Source organism: Lepidochelys olivacea (genome assembly GCF_965140295.1).
Source record: "Lepidochelys olivacea isolate rLepOli2 genome assembly, chromosome: 1".
Classification (NCBI taxonomy): Eukaryota; Metazoa; Chordata; order Testudines; family Cheloniidae; genus Lepidochelys; species Lepidochelys olivacea.
Genome location: NC_140411.1, coordinates 243,625,522 through 243,650,738, shown reverse-complemented (window position 1 = coordinate 243,650,738; position 25,217 = coordinate 243,625,522). Strand labels below are relative to the sequence as shown.

Genomic DNA, 25,217 nt, shown 5'->3' with positions numbered 1-25,217 from the left:
CATTACCATCCCCCTCATCATCCTTTCCACCTTATTCCTCCAGTATCTGGCCATAGAGCGATGAGATGGACAGCAACCCAGATATGAAAGAACAAGCAGACAATAAGAGGCCTGTTGGCCCACCATTTTTCTTTATTTCTTCCTCCACTGGCCTCTCATTTCAGAAGGCCAGAAAGTTTCTCAGTGTGCGCCAGTCCAGATTGAACCTGTTATCACTACTTGAAGCAAAATGTTGCCATCTCCCCTGATGGTCAGGGACTTGGTGATTTTAACTGAGGGAGATATTTTTACTTGAAAGAATGGTCTCCTCCTTGCACATGCCTTTCATAGGCAACTAAGATAATGCAGGAATCACTTCAACACCTTTTTTTTGGCATGAAAACTCTGAGGTGACATCAGGACAACCCCAATCAAACAACAAAATGCCTATGATTGGTCATTCACACCTTGAGTTCCTCTCGGTGCTTTCACAAGCAATGCTAACCTGCGCAGATGTTGGTCACTGGACTTTGTCCAGAAGGGGACTACTCTGTTGAGCAATGCAAAAATGACAGGAATAACTTTGTTCCATTATCAATCTCAAACAACCCATGAGAATGCTAGGGAATAAATCATCTCCCTGGCCTTTCAGCTGGCCAGTGGCACATTCCACTTCACCCACTGCAGATGTTGGAGGTTAGTCCAACTGTCTTCTACATGGCTGCATTAAATATGACTTCATAACCCAGGGCAATAGTGGCTCTGCTGGGCCCCCAGAATGAAAATATGAATAAAGATTCTATTAATATCCTTATTTTTGTAATGGAATAGGATTGTTGCTTGTCTGCTCCTGATCAATCAAGACTTTCTGATCACCCTCACATCAAACACTCCACCAGTGAGTGACTCAAGGAACACTCATGAAATCCAGGAAAAGCTTGGTTCTGATATGGCAGCTCTTTGAGGCATTTGTGCTATATGTGTAGCCAGTTTGCTAAATTAAATTGGTTGGTTTGGAAGCAGCTTACCTTTCAGACCCACATTAGAAAAATTAACAATGTGGCTTTTACATACTTGGAGAATTAGGGGGTAGGTCCCAAGAATTTGGGGATTTCCAGGTTGGGATTGTAGAAGTTTTGAGAGCTTGATTTCTCCTCTCTCAATCTCCATTGGGATCCAGGAGGTCTTTCAGAGTGTAGTGTGCAATCATAGACAATTCCTTGCAGTTTGGAATGGTGTTGGGAACCTGCCTTAAGCTCAATATCGTAGACATATCCAGAGCTCTTTGATAGTGTATCAACAGGACTATTTTCAGGTTGTGCCCATGTTTATTTGTGGCTATCGCTGGCTGTTCCAAAAGTAAAGCCATTTCACCCCAGAAACTTTCAAAATGGATAACACATTGTGTCACGCTGTCCTATGCTCCACTCCCGCTGACTGTCAAGGCTCCTTCCACCAAGGCTCAAGGCACATCTTCAGCCTTCTACTGCAACATCCCAATATCTGAAGTCTGCAGTGCTGCTTTGTGGAGCAACCAGCTCATGTTTGTCAAGCATTATGCAATGGACTTGGCTGCTGGATCAGTTGCAAGGTTCAAGTACTCGCGTCTGTTTGATGCAGCTGATATATCTCATGCTTACCAATCACCTACAATGGGATTCACACTGACACATACTTGAAGAAAGAACTGTTACTTACCCTACAATAACTATGGATCTTCAAGATATAGTCAGTGTGGATCTTAAGATCTACCCTACATCTCTGCTTTTGGAGTCCTCAGGTAACAGGGCTTCTGATTGTGAGGGATCTGAGTGAGGGTTGGGGACATGCCACCATTTAAGCTCTAGTATGGGAGTATGAGATGACACAGGACACATGCATGGTGGCCCCAGTAGACATTGCTATTCAAAAGATCCAAGCTTGTGCACATGAGGTGCACACTCACCTACAGTGGGATCCAAACTGACTACAACATCTGAAAAGAAACCACAGTTTACTGTAGTGTAAGTAACTGTTCTTTTTTCCCTGTGTTCACATCTCTCATCTGGGATTATAGGCTAAACCTTCTGGCCAGCAGATGGAGCTAGATAGAAGTACTGGCCATTTATCATCTTATTCTGGGAATCTCATAGCTGTCTCAGCATGGAAAACGATCCAAGATCGCTGTCATTCCCTGGGAGCAGAAAGAGAGTGAGTGACTAAGTATTAACTTTCCTCCCTTTTTTTTTTTTTTTTAAAGAAGCAGACACTATAGTGTTTAACACTGTTTTTCAGCAGCTGTTGCCTCTTTCTTGTGTGAAGACTAGAAATTCTCCAAACATAAATGGAAGTCAAACCACAGGTAGTCCCATACCAGATTTGAATGTGAGAGAGAGCAGTCCTGAAGATTCTGAAGGTTGAGTCCTTGTAGCTGAGCAGGGCTCGATGATTTCTGCCACTAGTCTGGGAGCTCTCAAAAACTTTACTGTAGGGGTTCAGATTCCTGCAAGACTGCATCTGGTACTATGGTGATGAGCATGCTTCAGTAGAGACATCTGAGGGGCACAGGCCCACTATCCAAACCAAAAAGCCTTTAATAAATTCAAATATGTTGTGCAGAAGAGCAGTGGAAAGATGTTTTTTTCCTATGCCTTTTGTAAAAAAAGAGCTGTGCAGCAGTGAATCTTTCCACTAGCGAGATTATGAAGAGTGTAGTGTTCTGCAACTGTTGCAGGGACAGGCAATCTCTAGAAATGGTGCATCTCCTAATTTACTTCTTCCATGGACATTAGTCCCCTGAGTCCTTCAGTAATATAACTCCAAAAATCCGAATAAAATACTAATTCTTGTGGCACAGAAGAATCTGATTCTCCCAGTTAACTTTCTTCAAATTAAATTCTGTGTGCACTTCAGAAAAATATCCTTTCCCAAGTACCATTACTGTATTTGATTCTCTGGACTGTTTATTTGGCTGTTGAAAAATGGTATCTAAGGAAGGGTTACGCAATCTGTTCTTGAAGACTAGGCATACTTACACTTCTATGTCCCACATTTATAGGATCTGGACCTTCTTTCAAAATCGGTTCATAAAAAGGAAGATTAATCCTGAAAAGGTTATGGTCAGCCAAATTCTTTTTTATTGGACAGGATCATCAAAGACCTCGAGCTGAGCATCCTCCAAGCAAACTAAGCAGAAATTGTGAAGTGGTTTAGACATAAACTTCAGGGTTAAATGAAGAACCCTGTTCAGATGTTATAAAGTTCCCAGGATTGGCAAGTATTGTCAGATTCAAGAAAGGATCCTTTGTTCCCTTGTGGAAACTTAACTTCATATGCAGGCTTTATTCGAACTTCTGCCTTGAGCCGCTTATCTATCAATTCTGCATGATTATCACTGTTCACCCAGACATACTAGTGAACTACAAGCTCTCTCAGCTAGAGACGTTTGTCCTTAAGTCCACATGAACAAATAATTTCAAGAAAAATTAAAGAATTTTTCTGAAGTTAAATTCATAATTTCATCTGAGCCAGGAAGTTGTTTTTGTTGTTGTTCTAGGCTAGAAACTCCTAAACATTGTTGAGATGTTGCAGTTCTGAAAGTGTATTTGAATAGGACTGAATGGTTTAGGAAGTTAGCTTGCTTTATTTGGTATCTCAAAGAATGTGTGGTATCCAAAATTTTACTTGCTTTGTGGAGGATTGTCCCTCCTTAGGTGGAGAATGTACTGAGATTCAGGGACGCTTACAAGAGCAAAGGCTTTAATGTTCTCAAAGGGGGAGGGGGGAACCCCTTTAGCAAAAATGGGTGGTACTTTGATAAAGATTAAGGCTCAATTAGACCTATATAGAACTACAACACGGAACACTGTGTTTGTACATATTTGTTATACAGAAAAATTACATTGAAAGAATCTTATTAGGGTTGCAAATTTGAGCACTCAAAAGGTAGGAATGACAGAATTAAGGTTGCCTCACAACTTGTAAGCATGCATTAGAATAAAGTCTTTAATTATGCAATCATATACTTTTTTTTAAAGGGCCTCTTCCTCATTCAGTACACACAGATGGTGCTCAGTTAATTAGCAGCTAGTCAGTATTTTAATTTCTCCTTATTTAGTATGTGGCTCTGTCAAGGTTCCTTCCCCACTCTGAACTCTAGGGTACAGATGTGGGGACCTGCATGAAAACTTCCTAAACTTACTTTTACCAGCTTAGGTTAAAACTTCCCCAAGGTACAAACTATTTTACCTTTTGCCCTTGGACTTTATCGCTGCCACCACCAAATGTCTAACAGGTATATAACTGGGAAAGAGCCTGTCTGCAAACGTCTTTCCCCCCAAAATCCTCCCACACCTACACCCCCTTTCCTGGGGAAGGTCTGATAAAAATTCTCACCAATTTGCATAGGTGAACACAGCCCCAAACCCTTGGATCATAAGAACAATGAAAAAGCATTCAGATTCTTAGAAGAAGAATTTTAATAGAAGAAAAAGTAAAAAGAATCACCTCTGTAAAATCAGGGTGGTAAATACCTTATAGGGTAATCAGATTCAAAACATAGAGAATCCCTCTAGGCAAAACCTTAAGTTAGAAAAAGACACAAAAACAGGAATCTACATCCCATTCAGCACAGCTTATTTTCTCAGTCATTTAAAGAAATCAGAATCTAACGCATATCTAGCTAGATTACTTCTAAGTTCTAAGACTCCGTTCCTGTTCTGTCCCCGGCAAAAGCATCACATAGACAGAGAGAGAGAGGCTTTGTTTCTCCCTCCCCCCAGCTTTTGAAAGTATCTTGTCTCCTCATTGGTCATTTTGGTCAGGTGCCAGCAAGGTTATCCTAGCTTCTTAACCCTTTACAGGTGAAAGGGTTTTTCCTCTGGCCAGGAGGGATTTTAAAGGTGTTTACCCTTCCCTTTATATTTATGACAGGCTCTATGCCGTATTTTCTGAACATTATTCAAATCCTGCTCTGATAGAACTATTAATTTCCTCACAGGCTTTTCTACAATGCTCCTCACTATAGTCTGAGTACTTCACAAATATTAATAAATTTATCATCACAACACTGTGTGAGGTGAAGGAGTTGTATCCCCATTTTACAGTTGGGGGAACTGCAGCACGGCGATTAAGGTCAAAAGTTTTCTTTCATTTTGGGTGCCCAACTTGAGAGTCTTAGAACCAGATTTTTCAGAGTATATAGAACTTTATATGTTCAAAGCACAGCTCCTGTAGATTTCAGTTGCAGCTATGGTTGCTCAGCACTTCTGCAAATTAGATCCCATCTTATCAGGTTGGGCACCCAGAAAATGAAGAACACACAGTTAATGACAACCTACAAATAGTTTTGTTTTAGTGACTTGCCTAATATCCCATTGGAACTCTGTGGCAGAAGAATGGATAAAATCCAGTTCTCCAAGACAGCCTTCAGCTGCCTTAACCGTGAGACCATCCTTTCTTGTTTTGTAGTCCACTGCCTCATTTAATACACCTTCCAACTTCTATAACAAATAAGGTAGGATCCTACAGACAACAGCCTTCTTCATTCCACAATCTCGATCCACCACCAGAACAGGTCCATCACATGCACTAAATGAGACCAGGTCCTCTGGGAAACCATTTTTCTGTGATTTTGAAATTAAAAACTGCATCCCATAGATGCATGGGGTTTCATAAATATTTTCTGACATCATAGGAGTGATGAGACTCAGAAATCTTGGGTTCAATTTCATGCTTTGGAGAAGAATGTGGTCTAGTGGGCACAGATTTCTCTGTCCTTTCACTCCAAACTTGACCATATTTGCACTGCCACTCCAACCTGTCCCTGTGTCAATTCTGTGTCTTCCCCACCCCATCTTTTTTTCTCACAGTCCCATTCTCCTGGCTACTCAGTCACTGTCTCCAGTTCTCAGGCTTCTCATCCCAATCTCCTTGTCCAGCCAGTCCTAGTCTCCCACTTCGAGCTCACTATCCAAGGCCAAACTCTGTCTTTCCTGCTCCCACACCCAGTCCCACTCTCTTTGCTCAATTAGATCCAGTCCTCCCTTGAGCTTGACATCCAATCTGTCTCTCTCTTCTCCACCCTCCAGCTGGCTCCCAGTCCTTTTCTCTCCCCATGGGTTCTTCATTCAATCTTAGTCTCCTCCACCACCTGCCTGGTTCATTGTTCCAGTCTCTTTGCCCAGCTACTTCTAGTTCTCTCTCAGCATCTAGCTCATCAGATCTTTCTCCCTTGTCCCCATTCCCTCCCCCCCCATCAATTCCTAGTCCCAGTCTTCTTGTCCATGCAGACCCAGTCTGCCCCCCCCCCCCTTCCTATAGCTTCTTGTCCAGTCTCAGTGTTCTCACCCTCAGCCAACTGGGTTCACAGTCTTCTTACCATCCAGTTTCCCTCACCATCTCCCAGTTGCAGCTTCTCCATCCAACCACTCCAAACCTCCCACTACCCTGGCTCCAAGTCCCAGTCTTCTTGCCCAGTTAGTCCCTGTCAGAGTTTTATCTCCCTCCTCTGGTCCCAGACTCCTTGTTCCAATCTACTCCTTTCTCTTCTTCCTGGTCTAGCTTTTGTCACCTCTACATTCGAATCAGGTGGCTTTCTCTTCCTTGTTGTCTTGGTGCCAGCAGACAGGATCATTGAGAGCACAGGAGAGAATGGCTTTCTGCTCTCAGTTCCAGTGCCTGGACCCAGTCTGGCCCAGAGCAGCCATTACAGGGAAATTCCAGCTTCAGCCTTATGAACCTGGGCCTGAGGGAGCATGCTCAATTCCTGTATGGGGATGCAGGGCCGGCTCCAGCTTTTTTGCCACCCCAAGCGGCAAAGAAAAAAAAAGAAAAAGAAAAACCTGATTGAGCTTCCGCCAAAAAGGAAGAGAGGGAATGGAGGACTCGCCACCGAATTTCCTCCAAAGACCCGGACATGCTGCCCCAATAACGCAGGGAGTGCCGCCCCTTTCTATTGCCCGCCCCAGGCACCTGCTTCCTTCGCTGGTGCCTGGAGCCGGCCCTGTGGGGATGGCACATGCACAGCTTGGTCAGTGCTAGGAGCTATGAGAGACTGCAGCACTCTCAGTGATGATGGAATCTTTGGAGACTGTAGTTGCTAAAAATCCAAGTGTCTACTAAGTATGTAGTAACTGTTTTTTTTAAAGGTGCATAAATTGGCCAAACCTATTCATACAGTTTAATTTTCATAGGGATGGAAAAATGCACATCCTTGACGCAAAGGCACCCCCCCTGCCAAATTTCAGATTCCTGATCCAAAGCATGGGGTCACTAGAGCTGTTCAAAGAAAAGGTCTCAATTTTTTAACATGGGCAGAACAATGTATTTTTCCCACTCAACTGAACTGTTTCGACTAAAATTTTCCAAAAAACTTCAGCTGGAGGCAGACACCTGGCATGTGCAATTGCAGCCCAATTTCACATTTGCAAAGTTACAAGCAAATAAAAACAGGGTCTTATAACAAGAATTTTAAGGCAACCTTAATAATAGTGCTACCAGCCCTGCCTTGGGGTGTGTGTGTGTGTGTGTGTGTGTGTGTGTACACACATACAAAAAATTACATTAAAAGTATTTGGTTGCAAAGTAAAGCGCTCAGAAGTTGGGAAATGCCAGAATTGAGGTTGTCTGTATATACTAAATTCGCTCCCTTGTCCACGTGCGTTGTTATATAATTTTGTGATCATATACTCTTTTTTTTTTCCTACAGCCCTGTTCTTCTCCCCTCCCCCATTATTCAGTGAACAGGGACAACACTCAGTTAATAAGCAGGTATCAATATGTTGATTTATCCTCATTGATTTGCAGACAGAATTATTCATTTGCTCATGGAGTTTTCTGTGATGATGATCACTATAGTATGAGTGCTTTACAAACAATGATTTTGTTTTCACAAAACCTCTGAGGTGAGTGTGTAGTATTAATCTTCAGTTTAAATGTGGGGAATTAGAGGTGCAGAGATTAAGGTCAAAAGTGTTTGCTAATTTTGAGTGCATAATTTCAGTTGCCTAGGGTTTGATTTTTTTCAGAGTATTTAGCATTTTATATCAGATTATATGTTCAAAGCCCAGCTCCCAGTGACTTCAGATGCAGCTGTGCGAGTGTTCATTCTTAGAAATTGAAGAACACACAATTAGTGACCACCTGTGGAAAGTTTTGGTTTAATTGACTTGTCAAGCATCACTCTCTGGCAGAGGTAGGGAAAGAATCCAACTCTCCAGGGTAACATTCAGCTGCCTTTACCATAAGACCATTCTTTGTTTTCGTGCCATCCCTTATATATTCACTATACATCATCTAACTTCCGCAATAAATGAGGTCTTACAGTCAAGAGCCTCATTCACTACATAACCCTGATTCATTCCCAGAGCACAGTTCATCGTGTGCTCTGTAAGAGGCAAGGGACCTATGGAAAATCATATGTGATTATCTTATTAAGGACTGTATTATAATGCATATTGACAAGGGGGCCCAATTAAGGTTGCCCAGGCAACTTTAATTCTGTAACTCACTAACTTTGTGTGCTTGATTTTGAACTGTTAATGTTCTTATAATGTAGTTTTTGTGAGTGATTTCTGAGGTTTTTAAAAAAGCAAACTGAAATAACCTGAATTCTATCATGTGGAAGCATACTGAACCTTACATGGGTCATCAGCAGGGTTAGAACCTTTAGATCCAGATCACAGCACTCTGAGCTAACTGAGTGACTGATAGCAGTAGTCAGTTGTCATCCTCTATGTGGTTCCTCCACTAGAGGAGGTTGACACACAACACTTTACCAATAATTTTCACAGGTATTTGCTGATTGCAGAGGAATGCAACTTGGATTTAATTCCAGGTTCTGGAGCAAGTGTGCTCTAAAGGGCATACATGCTTCTTCCCTATTTCTCCCTGAGCCTGACCCTGTCTGCCTATATCTTCTCCAGCCTATCCCTGTGTCAGTTCTTGTCTCCCTTTCCTTTGCCCCCAGACCTCGTCTGATCTTTAGCCTCCCCTCCCCTTCTTCTGGCTCCCTGTCCGTGTTCCTGCCTCTCTTCCCCCCCAGTTCCTTGTCACAGCTCCTAGTCTTCCCTCACAGACACCTTATCATAATTTACTTGTTCACCCCCTACTTCATGCCTCTAGCTTGGTTCAGCTCCTTACCCCTGTGCAATTCAGTCAATCACATCCTTCTCTTTTATGGTATTGGGATACCAGCAACAGGAACATTCAGAACACACGAGACATTTTCCCTGTCCCTCAGTTCCTGTGCCTGGCAGCACAGTAACCCACCCCTCACCCATCATGAGCCTCAATTGCGGGGAAAATCCTGCTTAGTTCCTGCATCTCTGGGTCGGAGCATGCTCAGTACAGATAAAAATCTTCGGAGAATTTAGCTGCCAAATTCTAACCAGTCTATACTGAGCATGTATGCATTTAGATTTTTTTGAAAGGCTTATTTCTTGGCCCGATTTTAAAGGTTTTTTCATATTTTTGCACAACACAGAGTACTTGTCATCCTATGCTGTGTAATGCAACAGAAGGTATGGACCCACTTCAGGCCATAGATAGAAGAGCTGTTTTATCATATGGCTCAGATTATTCCAGTTGCCAGTGAAAGTGTGTATACTACCTTTTAAATTATGTAATGCCACCAAGAACACGAGTTTGCAAACATCTTTCCAAGGTCCACTCTGCTTGGTATAGGAGAGATACCTGTTGGTAGTTGAGAGACACTCACACTCCATAGAAGGCATGATATTTTTTTTATTTCTCCTTACAGGTTGCCTTGGTAAGCCTTTGTATCCATCATGTAAGTGAATTGTTTTGTCCCTCCTGAAACCAAAGTTTCCCTGTTTTGTCCCCCCTGAAACTGAAAGCATCCAGTTCTGCGCAGAATGGAAGTTTAGGTTCAAGTCACAAGTCCAATCTTATTTCATAAAATATACTTGAAATTTCACCTGTATCAGTAGATTTAAAGCTGTTCCATGCACCCACCACTGGCACAGAAGATACTTCATCACAACTCTTGATGTTTTTAGTTAAAAAATTAATCTGTTCAGGGAAATCTGTCTATAATAGCTTACCAAGAAATTAATCGAATAGAATCACATTTTAGATTTTATGTTTTCAGAAAGTCCTAGTGTTGAGGTTTCTCTTAGTAGAGTGAGAGTAGATACCTTTAGAAATTCAGACATGGAATGGTAGCTGGTACTGGCTAGCTTAGAGTTATAAAAATAACTTTCCTTTGACTACTCTAGCATATTAGAGTGTTTGTGACTTCTGCCAGGAAGAACAAATTAATATATAACTTAGAAGCCCAGTGACCTGCTGAAAGTGTATTATGGTACAAAAGTGGTAGCCAAACAGAATTTTCAGGAAGCAGTTACTGGATCTGACAGCACTCAATTAAAATTTATTTGTTCTGCAGACTTTAAATTCTAAGAGTCAGATGTCTACATCTCAGTCTTGGTTTCTTTTGGACTACAGCACTATCAATTTGTTTACTCCTGTCTGTTCTTTTTTAGGATTTAAATTTACAGTGGGTGCTTTTTTCTAGTTTCTTGTGGATGTGTGGTTGCTTCATGACACCCCCTTAAACCAGATGAGTCATTCATGAGAGTCTGGTTCAGCAGACAGACGTACTACCAACAATCTTAAGCTCTTTATCTATAGAATTTGTTTACCTCCTTGCTCTTCTGCTGTCTCAGATAAATCAGTGTAAGGTTTTTTAAATATACAAGTTAATTCGTTTGGCTCCCACTTAAATTAAATCCTGTTAGAATCATAGCTTTGCTTCCGAGCTAAGCTACACACTATAAAAATCACTTTGTCATTTCCATACAAATAAGGATTCTGGTGCCCCTGAGCCATCTTACAGTCAGCATGTAGTGTTTTTGGAATCAGCAAGTTCTGTTTCATCAGGGCCCTGCTGGACATCTGACATTAGCCCTTTTGTCAGTTTCTCTGCATGGGCTGCAGCTGAATGTCAGCAGGGACTCCCTTCAGATAGACAGGCTTTTGCCTTGAGTATGCATTCAGCAGAATCTGTATCTCAGAAATGTTGCCAAAATGAGAACACTTTGAGAACGAGAGAGAGAAAGACTTCCTTATTTTCTCTCATGATTTGCAATTGAGTTTTGCTTTAGTGGCCCTGGTTTCTCCTAATATTTGGAGCATGGTTGCTGCCCAGCTTTGTGTAGCTCATCCTTTTCCTGACATTTGGAATACTCTCATTTCAGGGAAGACTTATAAAGATAGCTTTTTAGAGAGGACTTTTAGTTTTCATATGTGCTGAGATGCTGGCAGGAAAAGCAAATTCATGATCTCATGTAGATTCTGCCAATTTCTGTGACTACTAAGCAGCTGAGATAGGGAGAACTTGTGGTGGAATCCCTCTACTGGTAATGCTTATCTCCCTGTAAGACACCATACAGTCATTCCAACTTCTGTTCTCAGAGGCTTTCTTTAACCTTGTGTAACGGGGTTGGGGCACCTCCTTGTGGCCATGTCTGGGGATTAACTCCTTTCTAGTCTGATGCCCCCTTTCTGTTGGTTGCTCACACTGCATTCCCCCTCACTCTCCAGGACTCACAGTGCTCCTTCTTTGTGATTCAGCTCTTTGGAAGATCGATGCCCCTGAAGGGTAGGCCTATACAATGAAGTCCCACTGGATCACCTGTTTGTATGCTGTTCCAGACAGTCTTTCACTCCAAGGCTAGGTCCTGTGCCACTTTCCCAGCAGCTGGGAGGAAACCTGGAGTCGCCCACTACTATGTACTCCAGCCTAGGGACCCTATATCCAGCAACTATAGTCTGCTTGCTCCCAGACTCTGTTGTTGTTTCACTGGACTCCTTCCTTGCTCCCTTTTTTATCTTCTGTTCCACCACCCTTGGTTTGCTGACCCTCCCAGGGGACTACTTCCCCTATTTGACATCATGGCAGACACTGTAGCCCTGAACAAACCTCCCTTCTCCCAGGGAGCAACTACAGACTACTTCCCCTGCAGCCCCTTTCTGTTCTCAGCTTCATCCTTTTATACAAGCCTAGCTTGCTCCCTTCCAGGTGAACTTCATCTTCCATTAGGCATTTTTGATTCCAGGCTGTGCTCCAAGTGCAGCATAAGAGGTTAATTGACCGAATTTAACCTGCTGTGTCTTGTGTGGGGTGGACATCCCATCACACCTTGATAAACCTAGTTTGCTATCATTTATATAGTATTTTTCTGTCCATTTTCCTTTTTCCCTTTAAGCTTTCTGTGCTCTATTGATCATAAAGGTACATGTACAAGCTACAGAGAGTACAAAGGTAACTCAGTCTTTCCCAGTACTTAGCATTTTGCATCTAGAGAGTTCATAGAGAGTAGCTTGGTCATTGAACAGAGCCGCAGAGAACCACAAAAAACTTGTGTGTCATCCTGGTGATGTACTGGCATCTACATGTCATTAATCTGTCACAGTAAATAATTAGTTGTGTCATATATTGACAGTCATCATGACACAGTATTATGTAACATTGGCATGGTTTTCCCCTTGCTGCTGGGATAGGCAAGGAACTCCTTCCTCCCTTCTGGCTGCTAAAAAGGAAGTCTTCCTCCTCATCTTCTTGACTGCTGGGAGGGGAAGGGGTGTGTCGCCTCTTTCTACCTTGACCTGACCTGGCTGATGAGACAGAAGGAAGAAGATGTCTGTTGCTCTCTTTCTATTTTAGTCACACTTTCCTGCAACAGGAGGGAAGTCAAATTAGGGCTTGCCACACCACCAGTTCATTTATCTCAGTGCTTTTGGAACTGCATTGAATACACTGAGCAACATAGTATGCTTTTGTGATAGTGCTTTTCTTTCTACAGGATTTTGATCAGACCCAGAGGTTCAGAGTTTTGTATGCCAGCACATCAAGAACTGAATGAGTTATATCAGCTTTGAGTTGACTATCCCGCTAAGACTTGCAGGGTAATCACTTGCATTTCATCTCAAAGATTCTCTCTCTACCTTTTCATCTGCAGAGGGCTAACTCACTAAAGAGGGAATTCTTCATGTTCAGTGACATCTAAAGACACTGTCAAGTACTGTAGGTTTCAATTTTTACCTACTCTTAAAATTGAGATTTGTTAACAATATGTTAAAAACTACAGCATCTTCTTCATGGAAACTGAAAGTATTGAGTGTTAAAAATATTAAAGGCATTACAAAAATAGTCTTACATTTATTTTGAGATCATGTGAGACACTTGCAATGAGCTCTTTCAAGCTTGTGTGAGGTTTCAAATGAATTCAGGATCTGAAACTAGGCTTAGCTTTTCAGTGGCCAATATTAGGTGGATTTATAAATAATATGTTCCCTTTCTTTCCCAAGGAATTGCAGTGATTAAAGAATGCAGGCAGAGAAGTGGATGAGAAACAGTGGTAAAACTCAGTTTATGAGGGAAGTGAGTATGTCCTATTTAAAATTTAGAAGAACAGTATGCCCACCCAAAGAACCACCTTATAGTTCATACCAATAGGGCACTGTTCCATTGGTATCAAAAACAGAAAAGCAGCCTATTAGCCAGCAGACAAAAGAACTCTAGAGAGCAATAATATACTGGGAAGAAGACCGTATCAATTTTCCTGCATCTTAATTTACTGCTACACTGCATACTATCTTTTTTTTTCTTCATTTAAGTAGTTCAGAGTACGTAATTGTAAGCAGTAATTCATAAACCTATTGCTGATCTCTTATTTGCAAACTATTTAGCTCTTCTTTCTTCCTAGGAAACATACTTTGACTACATTTGCAAGTTACTGACCCTTCCACAGGGTACAGCATAACTCTGTTGTCCTCACCCATGAATCTGAAATGACAGGAATCCCATAAGTGCTGCTTCTATTAGCATCAACATTTTTCTCTTTAACTATTACCCTATTTGAACTACTTAAAATAGCTTTCAGTTTCTCAGCTCAGATGTTGATTGTTTGCATCTGTGGAAAATCATTCATGCTGAATTTGGGGAGATGTTTCCCTGGGGTACAGCTTTGCCTGAGACATGATCCTACATCAATTAGATTATAAAAATTCAAGTCTAGGAAGTTTGTTGTGGTGACTTCTTTTTAGTTAGGGTTATAAATAGCCTAAGACTGATTCTGTGGCAGTACAGGAAGCCACTCTGCTGTTCTAATGCATGTGGCGGCAATTCAGAGGAAGCTGCTTCTCCTGCCTTCCTGGAGGGAGGAAAGTGACAGAGTGGGGGCGAGGTCAGTGTAGATACATGTGAAATATGGATGTTAAGCAGACCATGCTCTGTGGTTCAAATGGGATGAGTATAGTTTCCCAAATAAAGATAAGTTCCATTTTGGTGTATAGACTGGCTACCTTAGGTATTTGCACTGAGCTTAGTGGAGCACTTTCCAATTGTTTGGTGTAAATTCTCTTGTTAGCAGTGCAGCCCCATTGGTATTGCAGTGGTGTAAATTAGGAGAATGTGAATGCATGAAATTTGTTTTTACAATTTAGTCTGCATGGATGAGTTGGATAAACTGTAGTAGTTTGGCTGCCCGCCTTCCTCCTCATTCACATAACATGCTTGCTGTTGCTCTTCTGAGCTTTAAAGTGTGGAGGTGTAATGACATTTTTGTCTGGAATGCAGCTTGGAGAAGTGACACTGGCAATTGTTTCAAAGAAGATTGAAAGCTAAAAGTGCTTTACAATTCCAGGTTGTGGTGTGCTCAGCGCATAAGTTTTCTTCCATTTTGCAAGTAAATGAGTGGGTAGAAATTCAGATTATCACATACACTTTACCTTACAGCACACAACAAATAATGATCCATATTCAGGAATACACCTCTGTGAGAGATCCAGAACCATCATTATAACTTAAGTACTATTTTCTGCTGAACTGAAACAGCAACTGTCAAGTATCATAAAATTACGAATAGAAGAAAAGGTCAAATAAGTCTCAAAAGCTTGAGATAACTCCCTTTGGGGGGGGGGGGGGGGAGATCCCAAATAACGGGGTTTGGAGTCTTTGAGCTCTCACATAGTGAGGAAAGTAGTACCGAAATAGTTGTTTACAGCCCCACAAACTGCCTTCATACATCAGTACCTACAATACCAGTAGCTGTTAAAACTACAAAGATAGACTAAATTCATGTGTTTATGAAGTAGCAAATATCTCTTACTCCCTGTTCCCTTTTTCATAGGAATATGCAACAAACAAATTACTGGAGGAATCCTACAGTCTCCTTGATTACATCTCCTGTGCATTATACATCTTGCAGTGAAACTCACTTTCTGTATTTAACTTTCAAATAGAAGGTCCCTTCCCGGAGTGGTTTATTTGGATTTTATTTAGATTATAAACTGCTGGGCTATTTTGCCTTCTGTACATCAGCCAGCCAAGAGATGACTCTTATGAAACCTGTCATTTCTAGTGCTTACACTATTGCTACCACTGGTTGCATCTGTGCTGTTTTTGGAAGTTGCTGTAATATAGGCACTTATTTTTCTAGTGTCGAATTCAATTCAGCTGGCCTGTTCAATGGCAAACTGAATGTTGTCAGTCCCTTTGCCTTTCCCAAGAAAAGAGGATAGTTTTGTGGTTGTCTCAGATTTGTCAGTCAGACCTCCTTTCTATTTTTACATCTTCTACAAACTTCCTGTCTTGCCTGGATATTATTTCATTCAGTGCCTTGTTTTTTTCTCTGTAAATGGAAATAATGCTTACCAGCTCACAGAGCAGGTACATCTACACAGCAAAACAAAAAAACAACTATGAACCCCATGGAAGCAAGTCTCAGAGCTCGACTTGGATTCATGGTACTCACACTATGGGGCTAAAAATTACAGTGTAGACTTTCCCACTTGGGCTGGAGCCTGGACTCTGAGATATAGCTCCCTCACTGGATTTCAGAGCCCAGAACATCTACACTGCTATTTTTAGCCCCATAGCAGGAGTCCTACAAGCCTGAATCAGACCAGGCTTTGAGATTCTCTACCGTGTGTGTGTGTGTGTATAGCTGCATTGTAATAGAGCTAATTGTTCTGCAGTCCTATGCTGACATCTTTTTAATAATAATGATTATTGAGGGATGGGAAACAAAATGTAGAACTAACTTTTTAAAATAATTTGATATTGCTTGTTCAAGATCTACCACAGTGTTTCCTCCGTCACTCTATTAGAATGTCAGCACTAACAACCAGTGTCTCTTTACTCCTTGTTTGTTTGCTGATGTCCACAAGGAATTGCTCTACTTCTTGGACCTTTGATGCTGAAATGAGATGAACTGAGAATAACAGATTAGCAAAGTGTTCACTTATACTTTTCAGTATACTAATTTTTCCTGGTAATACTCTTCCATTCTGGACATTGACTTGCACAGGTGGGTGGAGATAGGGGAATTACATGTAAGAGGATCTTTCTCCGTCATTCAGGGCCTTACAATTTGCAGCTCAATAATTCCCCAACCCCACACCCCCAAAGTTGGGGAAATTATAGTTATCTGCTGTCAAAAATGTTGAGTGTTGGCAGCTTTTGTGTATTCCTTCTGACTGATCGGTCAAGAGGATTCAAGCAGCCCATGTATTTACAATTTTTCACTAAGGAAGGGAATTCACTGATTTAGTTTTCTGCTTCCAGCACATGCAGATGACGATCCAGGCTCTCCAGGATGAGCTTCGGATCCAGCGGGACCTGAACCAGCTGTTCCAGCAGGACAGCAGCAGTAGAGCCAGTGAACCATTTGTGGCAGAGCTGACAGAGGAGAACTTCCAACGGCTTCATGCAGAGCATGAGCGCCAAGCCAAGGAACTTTTCCTGCTGCGCAAAACCTTAGAAGAGATGGAACTGCGCATTGAGACTCAGAAGCAGACCTTAAATGCCCGTGATGAGTCCATCAAAAAACTGCTGGAGATGTTGCAGAGTAAAGGACTGTCTTCAAAAGCCACAGAGGAGGATCATGAGCGGACAAGACGGTTGGCTGAAGCAGAGATGCATGTCCACCACCTGGAGAGCCTGCTGGAACAGAAGGAGAAGGAAAACAATATGCTGAGAGAGGTGAGTGACTCAGACATTAGCTTATCTCAAAAATAATTCATTCCATGAGCGATCTTCCTGTCCCTGCTTTCCAGCGTTAATCTCTGCTAATTCATGCTTGTATACCTTCCATTCCTTTTCTGATATTCACCCTTTCACCACTGTGGGATCAGCATTTCCCATCATGGATAGGCTGCAGATTAAAAAATAATCTGATGGGGTTTGTCCCCTAAATTAAAACCTCTCAGTGGTTTCTCTTGTTTGTTTTTGTGTCCTGTCCCCCCGCCCCGCCCCGTCCCCTCCCAGCTCTTGTTTACCTTTACTCCCCACATGAAGCTGTGGAAGTTCACTATCACAGGAATGTAACGTTCATTCAACTTTTTTTTTTTTTTTTTTTAAATTGAGAGCAAACATCTACCTGTATTTGGGAAAGCACTGAGAGAAATCTTGGCAGCATTAATGGATGATCACTCTACAGTTTCCATGGAAACAGTTGACTTGCTGTGAAAGGTTTTTGTGATAAAAACATTAGCTACCTCAGATGCACAGCCAAAAAAGGTTATTTAAAGGAACACAGTTGCAAAAATTTATAACAAAACAGTACTTAGATATGTATTCTATATTGTGGACATATGATGACAAGCATTCTTAAGTATAAATCACCCACAACCAGTTATAATGAAATCTATACTAGTCCTTTAAACAGTACTTATCTATCTTAGAGAAATACATGAAAATCAGCAATGTGCATCCCTCAGTCTGCAGCCAGCGTCATTAAATTTCTTGTCACTGTATTTCCCCTATTACCTGTAGATAATGTAACAGGTAACTCTGAAAATGCTGGCATTTTCCTGTTGATACATGGATTCAACAAAGGCAAAGTTTTCCAAAAAGTTAGGGTTGCAGAATTATCATGATGGCACATAAAAATTTGGTAACTGAACATACAGTGACAAAGCTCTGTCCTTGCCTCCGTGGGTCCCATGTTTTCTGGTGGATTTCGCTAGCCTCAGAGGCTCACTGTGACCCTCCACATAACCCTTCTTTCTCTAGAGACAAGGGTCACAGTCTACTGAGCCATTTTCATCATATGCCAGCGAGGGAGGTAAGGAGACGTTATCCTTCCTTCCACAGTCTCTGTTGTCTCCCAGTCTCAGTGATTAATCAGGGGGCAAAGGTGGGGGTGGAGCCCAGGCCCACCCTCTACTCCAGGCTCCAGCCCAGGGATCCTAACAGTATCAGCTAAGGTAGTTGCCCTTTTAGAAACATGACATGTACAATTCCCTGGGCTACTTCCCCCACAGCAGCCCTCACTTCCTCAAGCTCCACTTCACCCTTACCTCAGGGCCTCCTTCCTTGTGCTTGATATGGTGTATACTACTCAGCCTCTCCAATAGCACAACTTCCTTCCACAGCTCCTGACATACACACCCACCTGCCTGACTGGGAGGCTTTTAACTAGTTTCAGCCAGCCCCTGATTGGCTTCAGGTGTCCCAATCAACCTACCCTTCTCCCTGCCTTCTGGAAAGTTCTTAATTGGCCGCAGGTGTCTTAATTGACCGGGAGCAGCTTCCATTTCACTTAACCTGGTCTTATTGGGATTTGTTTAGCCTGGAGCTAATATATCTATCTCCCACTACTTTTCTATAGTCATCTGGCCTTGCCCCATCACAATACATATAACTAGGTTCATAATCTCAAATCAATGAAGGCTACACTCAGAAGGACCTCAAGACTTCTGGAATATGCTGCTCAAATAGTTTCACTTTTGTTTCTACTGCCTGTCCCTCCCTTCTCACAATTCTCTCCAGACTTCTTCTCCTTGTCCAGATCTATTCCGCTCTCAACAATCTTCTATTCATTGAACTTTTTGAAACTTTGCACTTTTAGAGAGAGGTAAGGGAGTGACTCAGTATACACAAATTTGCATATGGACAATAGGGTTGAGGTCTGTTATTTCTCATCTCTCTATATTATTTATTTAAAAACATTTTTGCTGTTAACAAGCATGTCATCTCTGGAGACAGAAATCCACAGTTTGAGAACTGCAAAATTAAGCATCTCTTAATTTTAATTATTATTCTAGACTGAGCACTGAGTCCTATTGGGTAGATAGAAAGATTAACCTAAATAATCTATACAGAAAATTGGGTCCCTAATCCATGAACTATTGGAACTTATTTACAAAATTTTTCTTAAACATTACATGAGTATATTGTCTCATACTGTAGAATTAGAATTTATAATCCTTATTCCATGATGAGATATATTTGAGCTATAATGTATCTTAATTAAAATGATCTTTAGATGCTTTTTGAGGAAAAATCCTATTTTATAAAAAAAAAAATCCGATTTTTAATTTTTTTAAAAAAGTGGTGTGACCGTGGGGGAAAGAGGGGGGATTTGTAAAGCTGTTCTAAGGAAGTTACAGGATTGCCACCTCACTTCTGTGCTGCCTTCAGAGCCCAGGTCTGAAGACAGCAGCTGCAGAGCTTCCTGGAGGTGAAGGTGAGTTTGATTTTGCCCTGCTGCTGGGAGCACCCCAGCCAGGGGCTCCTAGCTGCTCGTCCTGGCTGGCTGGGAGGGATAGGATTTGCTCTTCCCCTACATGGCCACTCTTGACGGGAGATGAGACCCAGCTCTGGGTACTTTCCCTGGCTGCAGGAAGCTCTGCAGCTGGGCAGCACCCCTGGAGCTTCCTGTAGCTGGAGGAGATTCCCGGAGGTGGGTCTGATCTCCCCTGTGCTCCTGGGAGTGCCCAACCTAGACCTCACCCACTGTAACTTGAGATCATTGCTCCTTGTTCTGTCATCTGCCACCACTGAGAACAGCCTAGCTCCATCATCTTTGGAACCCACCTACAGGTAGTTGGTAATTGCTATCAAATTCCCCCTCACTCTTCTCTTCTGCAGACTAAATAAGCCCAGTTCCCTCAACCTCTTCTCATAAATCATGTGCCCCAGCCTCCTAATCATTTTCGTTGCCCTCTGCTGGAGTCTCTACAATTTGACCACATCCTTTCTATAGTGGGCGGCCCAAAACTGGACACAGTACTCCAGATGTGGCCTTACCAGTGCTGAATAGAGTGGAATAATCACTTTCCTCGATCTGCTGGCAGTGCGCCTACTAATGCAGCCCAATATGCTGTTAGCCTTCTTGGCAACAAGGGCACACTGCTGACTCATATCTTGCTCCTTGTCCACTGTAACCCCTAGGTCCTTTTCTGCCGCTTAGCCATTTGGTCCCCAGCCTGTAGCAATGCATGGGATTCTTCGTCCTAAGTGCAGGATTCTGCACTTGTCCTTGTTGAACCTCATCAGATTTCTTTTGGCCCAGTCCTCCAATTTGTCTAGGTCACTGTGGACCCTATCCCTACCGTCCAGCATATCTACCTCTCCCCACAGCTTAGTGTCATCTGCGAACTTGCTGAGAGTGCATCCCATCATCCAGATCATTAATGAAGATGTTGAACAAAACTGGCCCCAGGACCGACCCCTGCGGCACTTTGCTTGATACTGGCTGCCAACTAGACATCGAGCTGTTGATCGTTATCCACAGAGCCCGACGATCTAGCCAGTTTTCGATCTACCTTAAGTCCATTCATCCAATCCATACTTCTTTAACTTGCTGGCAAGAATACTGTGGGAGGTCATATCAAAAGCTTTGTTAAAGTCAAGGTATACCATGTACACCGTTTTCCCTATATCCACAAAGCCAGTTATCTCATCATAGAAGGCAATCAGGTTGGTCAGGCATGACTTGCCCTTGGTGAATCAGTGTTGACTATTTTAATCACCTTCCTCTACTCCAAGTGCTTCCACCTGGATTCGTAGAGAACCTGCTCCATGATTTTTCTGGGTACTGAGGTGAAGCTGACCTGTCTGTAGTTCCTCTTATTCTCCATCTTCCCTTTTAAAAAGATGGGCACTATATTTGCCTTTTTCCAATTGCCATGAGTTTTCAAAGATAATGGCCAATGGCTCTGCAATCACATTAGCCAACTCCCTCAGCACCCTCGGATGCATTGCATCCAGCCCCATGGACTTTTGTATATCCAGCTTTTTTAAATTGTCCTTAACCTGTTCTTTCACCACTGAGGGCTGCTCCACTCCTCCCCATACTGTGGTGTCCAGTGAAGACTGAGGGGGAAAAAAAAAAAGCATTGAGTACTTCAACTTTTTCCACATCATCTGTCGCTAGGTTGCTTCCCCATTTCAGTAAGGTCTCACACTTTCCCTGACCACCTCCTGCTTGCTAACATACCTGTAGAAACCCTTCTTGTTACCCTTCACATCCCTTGCTAGCTGCAACTCCAGTTCAGCTTTGGCCTTCCTGTTTACACCCCTGCATGCTCAAAGAATATTTTTATACTTCTCCATAGTCATCTGTCCAAGTTTCCACTTCTGGTAAGCTTCCTTTTTGTGTTTAAGCTCACCAAAGATTTCTCTGTTAGGGCAAGCTGGTTGCCTGCCATATTTGTTGTTCTTTCTGCACATCGGGATGGTTTGTTCCTGCGCCCTCAGTAAAGCTTCTTTAAAATACATCCAGCTCTCCTGGACTCCTTTCCCCTTCATATTAGCCTTCCAGAGGATCCTGCCCATCAGCTCCCTTAGGGAGTCAAAGATCAGACCCACCTCCACCTCCGGAAGCCTCCTCTGGCTGCAGGAAGCTCCAATGCTATTTCCCAGCCCTGGAGCTTCCTAGAGTAGAGGGAATTACTTGGCGGTGGGTCTGATCTCCCCCTGAGAATGGCCGTGTAGGGGAAGAACAAATCCTGTCCCTCCCCAGCCCAGCCGGGACTAGCAGCTACGAGCCTCCTGCTGGGGCGCTCACAGCAGCACAGGGGAGATTGGATTTCACAGAGAAGGACTTATTTCACGGTCCGTGACACGTTTTTCTCAGCTGTGAAATTGGTAGGGCCCTACTAATATATAATTGTCACTTCTAAATACTTATCAATCTTATACTTCTAGAATCTAAAATTTAAATCTGTTTAGCATACAAAGATTATATGTGATATCACATGTTAATCTTGACATCACACAAGAAATGAATGATAAAATGAACTAGTAGGCTACAATTGCTTAATGGAAAATAGGTCTTGTCAAACAGACCTTATTTCATTTTTATTTTTTTTATTTTATTTTTTTTTTGAGATTGCAAGTTTGGTTGGTAAAGGTGACTGTATAGATATAATATATCTCGTCTTTTGTAAGGCATTTGACTAGTTTCCACATGACATTCTGAGTAAAAAGTTAATACTGTATGGTACCAATGAAGTACACATTAAATGGGCGAAGGATTGGCTAACTGATAGATCTCAAAAAGTAGTTGTTAATGGGGAATTTTCATTGAATGGGAATGTTTCTAGTGGAGTTCCACAAGGATCTGTTTTAGGCCTGATATTATTTAACACTTTCATCAATGGTCTAGAATAAAATATAACATCATTGCTGATAAAATTTATAAATGGCAAAAAGATTGGGGAGTGGTAAATAGTAAGCATAGGGCAGTTATATAAAGCAAACTGGATCACGTAGTACGCCGGGCCCAATCAAATAGGCATTTTAGTACAACCCAATGCAATGTCATACATCTAGGAAAAAGATTTGCATTTAGTACAAATGCAAATCTCCAAGGTACCTTGGAGAGATGAGTACTCCTAAGCGTTTACTATTATTACTCTTGGATGAATTCTGCACCACTCTGTGGGTGCAGAATTCATATCATCCACAGATTTCTTTACTCCCTGCGGAAAAATGGGGAAGCAAAGAAATCTTTGGGCGAGACTCATCCCTTCCCTGGCAGCCTAGGCGTGTCTGTTCGAGTGCCGGGAGCAGCCAGCAGAGATGTAAATCACCACAGGGGGTAGGGCTGGGCGTGTGTGCGTGGAGACACATTAATCACCACCAGGGGGCGGGGTTGGTTGGGCATGCATGGGCACAAGAGAGACTCTGTCCATCTAGCTCACCCAGAGTGGAGGGATAGGGCTTCTGGTTGTTCAGAGGTAGGTGTGAGGCAGGCTCTGTCCCCTCAGGCAGAAAAGAAATGTAGCAGCCTGCCTACATAGTTGTTAATGTTCCTATTCATTGATGAAGTGAGCTGTAGCTCACGAAAGCTTATGCTCAAATAAATTGGTTAGTCTCTAAGGTGCCATAAGTACTCCTTTTCTTTTTGCAGAAATTAATGTTGTGTATGCAGAATTTCCTCCCTCCCCCGAAATGGGATGCAGAGTTGCTGGCTGCCACTAGGGGCTGCTGCACCAGACAGAGCCCAGCTCACAAATAGAAAACACTGCTGGGGGGAGGGGGAGGGAACTGGCGGGTTCCCAGCAGCTGCAGTTCTTGGCAGGCCCTGAGGGAAGGCGATAGCAGTGCACAGGAAACTCCATGCAAGCCTGGGGCCCAGCATAAGGCTGTTTCTCCTTCTGGATACCAATGTCTGGGCTGGGTCAGAGAGGGTCTGTGGCTGGACTGTGGGGGGGGCCCTGCAGCTGGGTTCTGGGTGCGGGGAGAGGATGCAGGTGCTTGGGCTAGGGGGGCCCCTGCAGCTGGGCTCTGGGGGGGGGGGGCACAGCTGGCCTATGGGGGGTGTAGGTGACTGTGGTGGAGTGCCACACAGCTGGGCTCTGGAAGAGTGGGGGCAGAGAAATATATATTGTATGTGCTTTGTGGTCAAGTTGAAGTGGGGACCTTAACTTTTGCAAGTCCTGGATCTTCCCTCCACACCCTCCCTACCCCCATTTTAACTATGTTGTATCAATGGATGTTTGGATTTAAAATTCCTATTTTAAAGGGGAAAAACTCCACCATACATAAGTGTGCATTTCAAGCAGTCACTTGTGTGATATGTACAATAAATGTAACTGTGTCTCCAAAGTATGATTACTTTAACACCTGCGCGGCTTAAGTGCAATCTTAATGGCTCTGCTTCAGTGTTAATAGACAATTGAATTGATGTCTTGTAGTCAGCAGCAGAATGACTGGGCTGAGAAGGAGGTCAGGGTGTACATCTGCTTTACAGTGGCCTGTTTCAAATTTCCCAGGCTTTCAAGGCCGCTGCACAATTTGGAACACCAAGTCCAACAGCTGTAGTATTTGAATTGAATGTGTTCTAATGACATATATAGACTATTGGGATGGGGGAGGAGTAAGTGGCTGAAGTCTCTCAACTGCTACCTCTTAACCTGTTCTTAAAATTGAAGATTCTACAAACTCTGCATATATGCACTAAATGCAATTTTAAATAGTCATAATAAATGTATATATAATTATATGTGGAGTTGATAGAACCACCAATAGTTAATGTTGCCTGACAGTTTCCATTACAGGACCCTGTTTTCATTTCCTTATGCCTTCGCCAAACTTTTCCAGAGGTCTGTCTTAAGCTGTTTTTAAGATTTAGCTAAAACAGTTCTGTCATTTTTGAGAATGAGGTTGGAGAAAAATATGTTTTGCTTATGTTACCAAAAAACAAACATCCCCCTTCTGTCTCTTTTTGAGAAGTTCTTGCACCTCCACGATTTGAAGCAGGGATTTGAAATTTGGCAGGAGAGTTGCTCTTGTGTTTAGAGTGAGCCTTTTTCTGTCCTGGTGAAAATGTACTGAAATTTGGCCATATAATTAGCCTCTGAAAACATCTCAGTTCACACAGGGTTAAAAGAGAATTGTCAGAGTGGGGCATCTAAATTCTCCAATTTGGTCTCACTGAGCATGCTTAATCCCCTCACAGCTCCTGTATGCCAACCAGACTGTACATGTTCCATCCCACAGCTTGGGCATGGGGTGGTGCTGAGCAGGATTTCCCTGTAATTACTCCTCCTGATTACTGGAGGCCTCAGGGAGATTCTTCCATGTGCTCTCCTTCTGTTGGCATCTTGTCAGTCAGGAGGAGGAGGAGAAAGCATTTGATCAGAAAGCTGAGAGAAGTTTGTGGTGGGGATGAGGTTTTTTGTTTGTTTTTGGGGTGGATTTTTTTTTTTTTTTTTTGCGTGAACCGATGGTGGAAAGGGAGGTAGGAGCCAGAGAACTAGGGGATGTGGGGGTTGAGTAGGAGCAGAGGTGGACTAAGATGGGTGATGGGGGGGGGGAGGAGGTTTGAATAGGAGTTGAAGTGGGATGAGGGGACAGAAGATGGGGTAGTGGTAAGGAGGGCAGGAAGTGGGAGCACATGGGGCTGGTGTCACAGGGGAAAAGCTGTCTGAAACCAATAGAGAAAACTCTCCTCTAAAACAGTGCTCAGGAAATAAATCAGGGATGTGTAATGAATGAG

The 25,217-nt window shown here is 42.7% G+C and overlaps 1 protein-coding gene across 6 annotated transcripts in view; it reads left to right on the top strand.

Annotated features, from left to right (window-relative positions):
• ERC1 (ELKS/RAB6-interacting/CAST family member 1) overlaps positions 1-25,217 on the top strand; it is a 546,576-nt gene that overhangs the window by 89,229 nt on the left and 432,130 nt on the right. For all 6 annotated transcript variants that reach the window (XM_084634612.1, XM_084634613.1, XM_084634610.1 and 3 more), the window contains exon 3: positions 16,550-16,966. In XM_084634612.1, the coding sequence (XP_084490738.1) occupies positions 16,550-16,966 (417 nt within the window). The remainder of the gene's footprint in view (positions 1-16,549; positions 16,967-25,217) is intronic.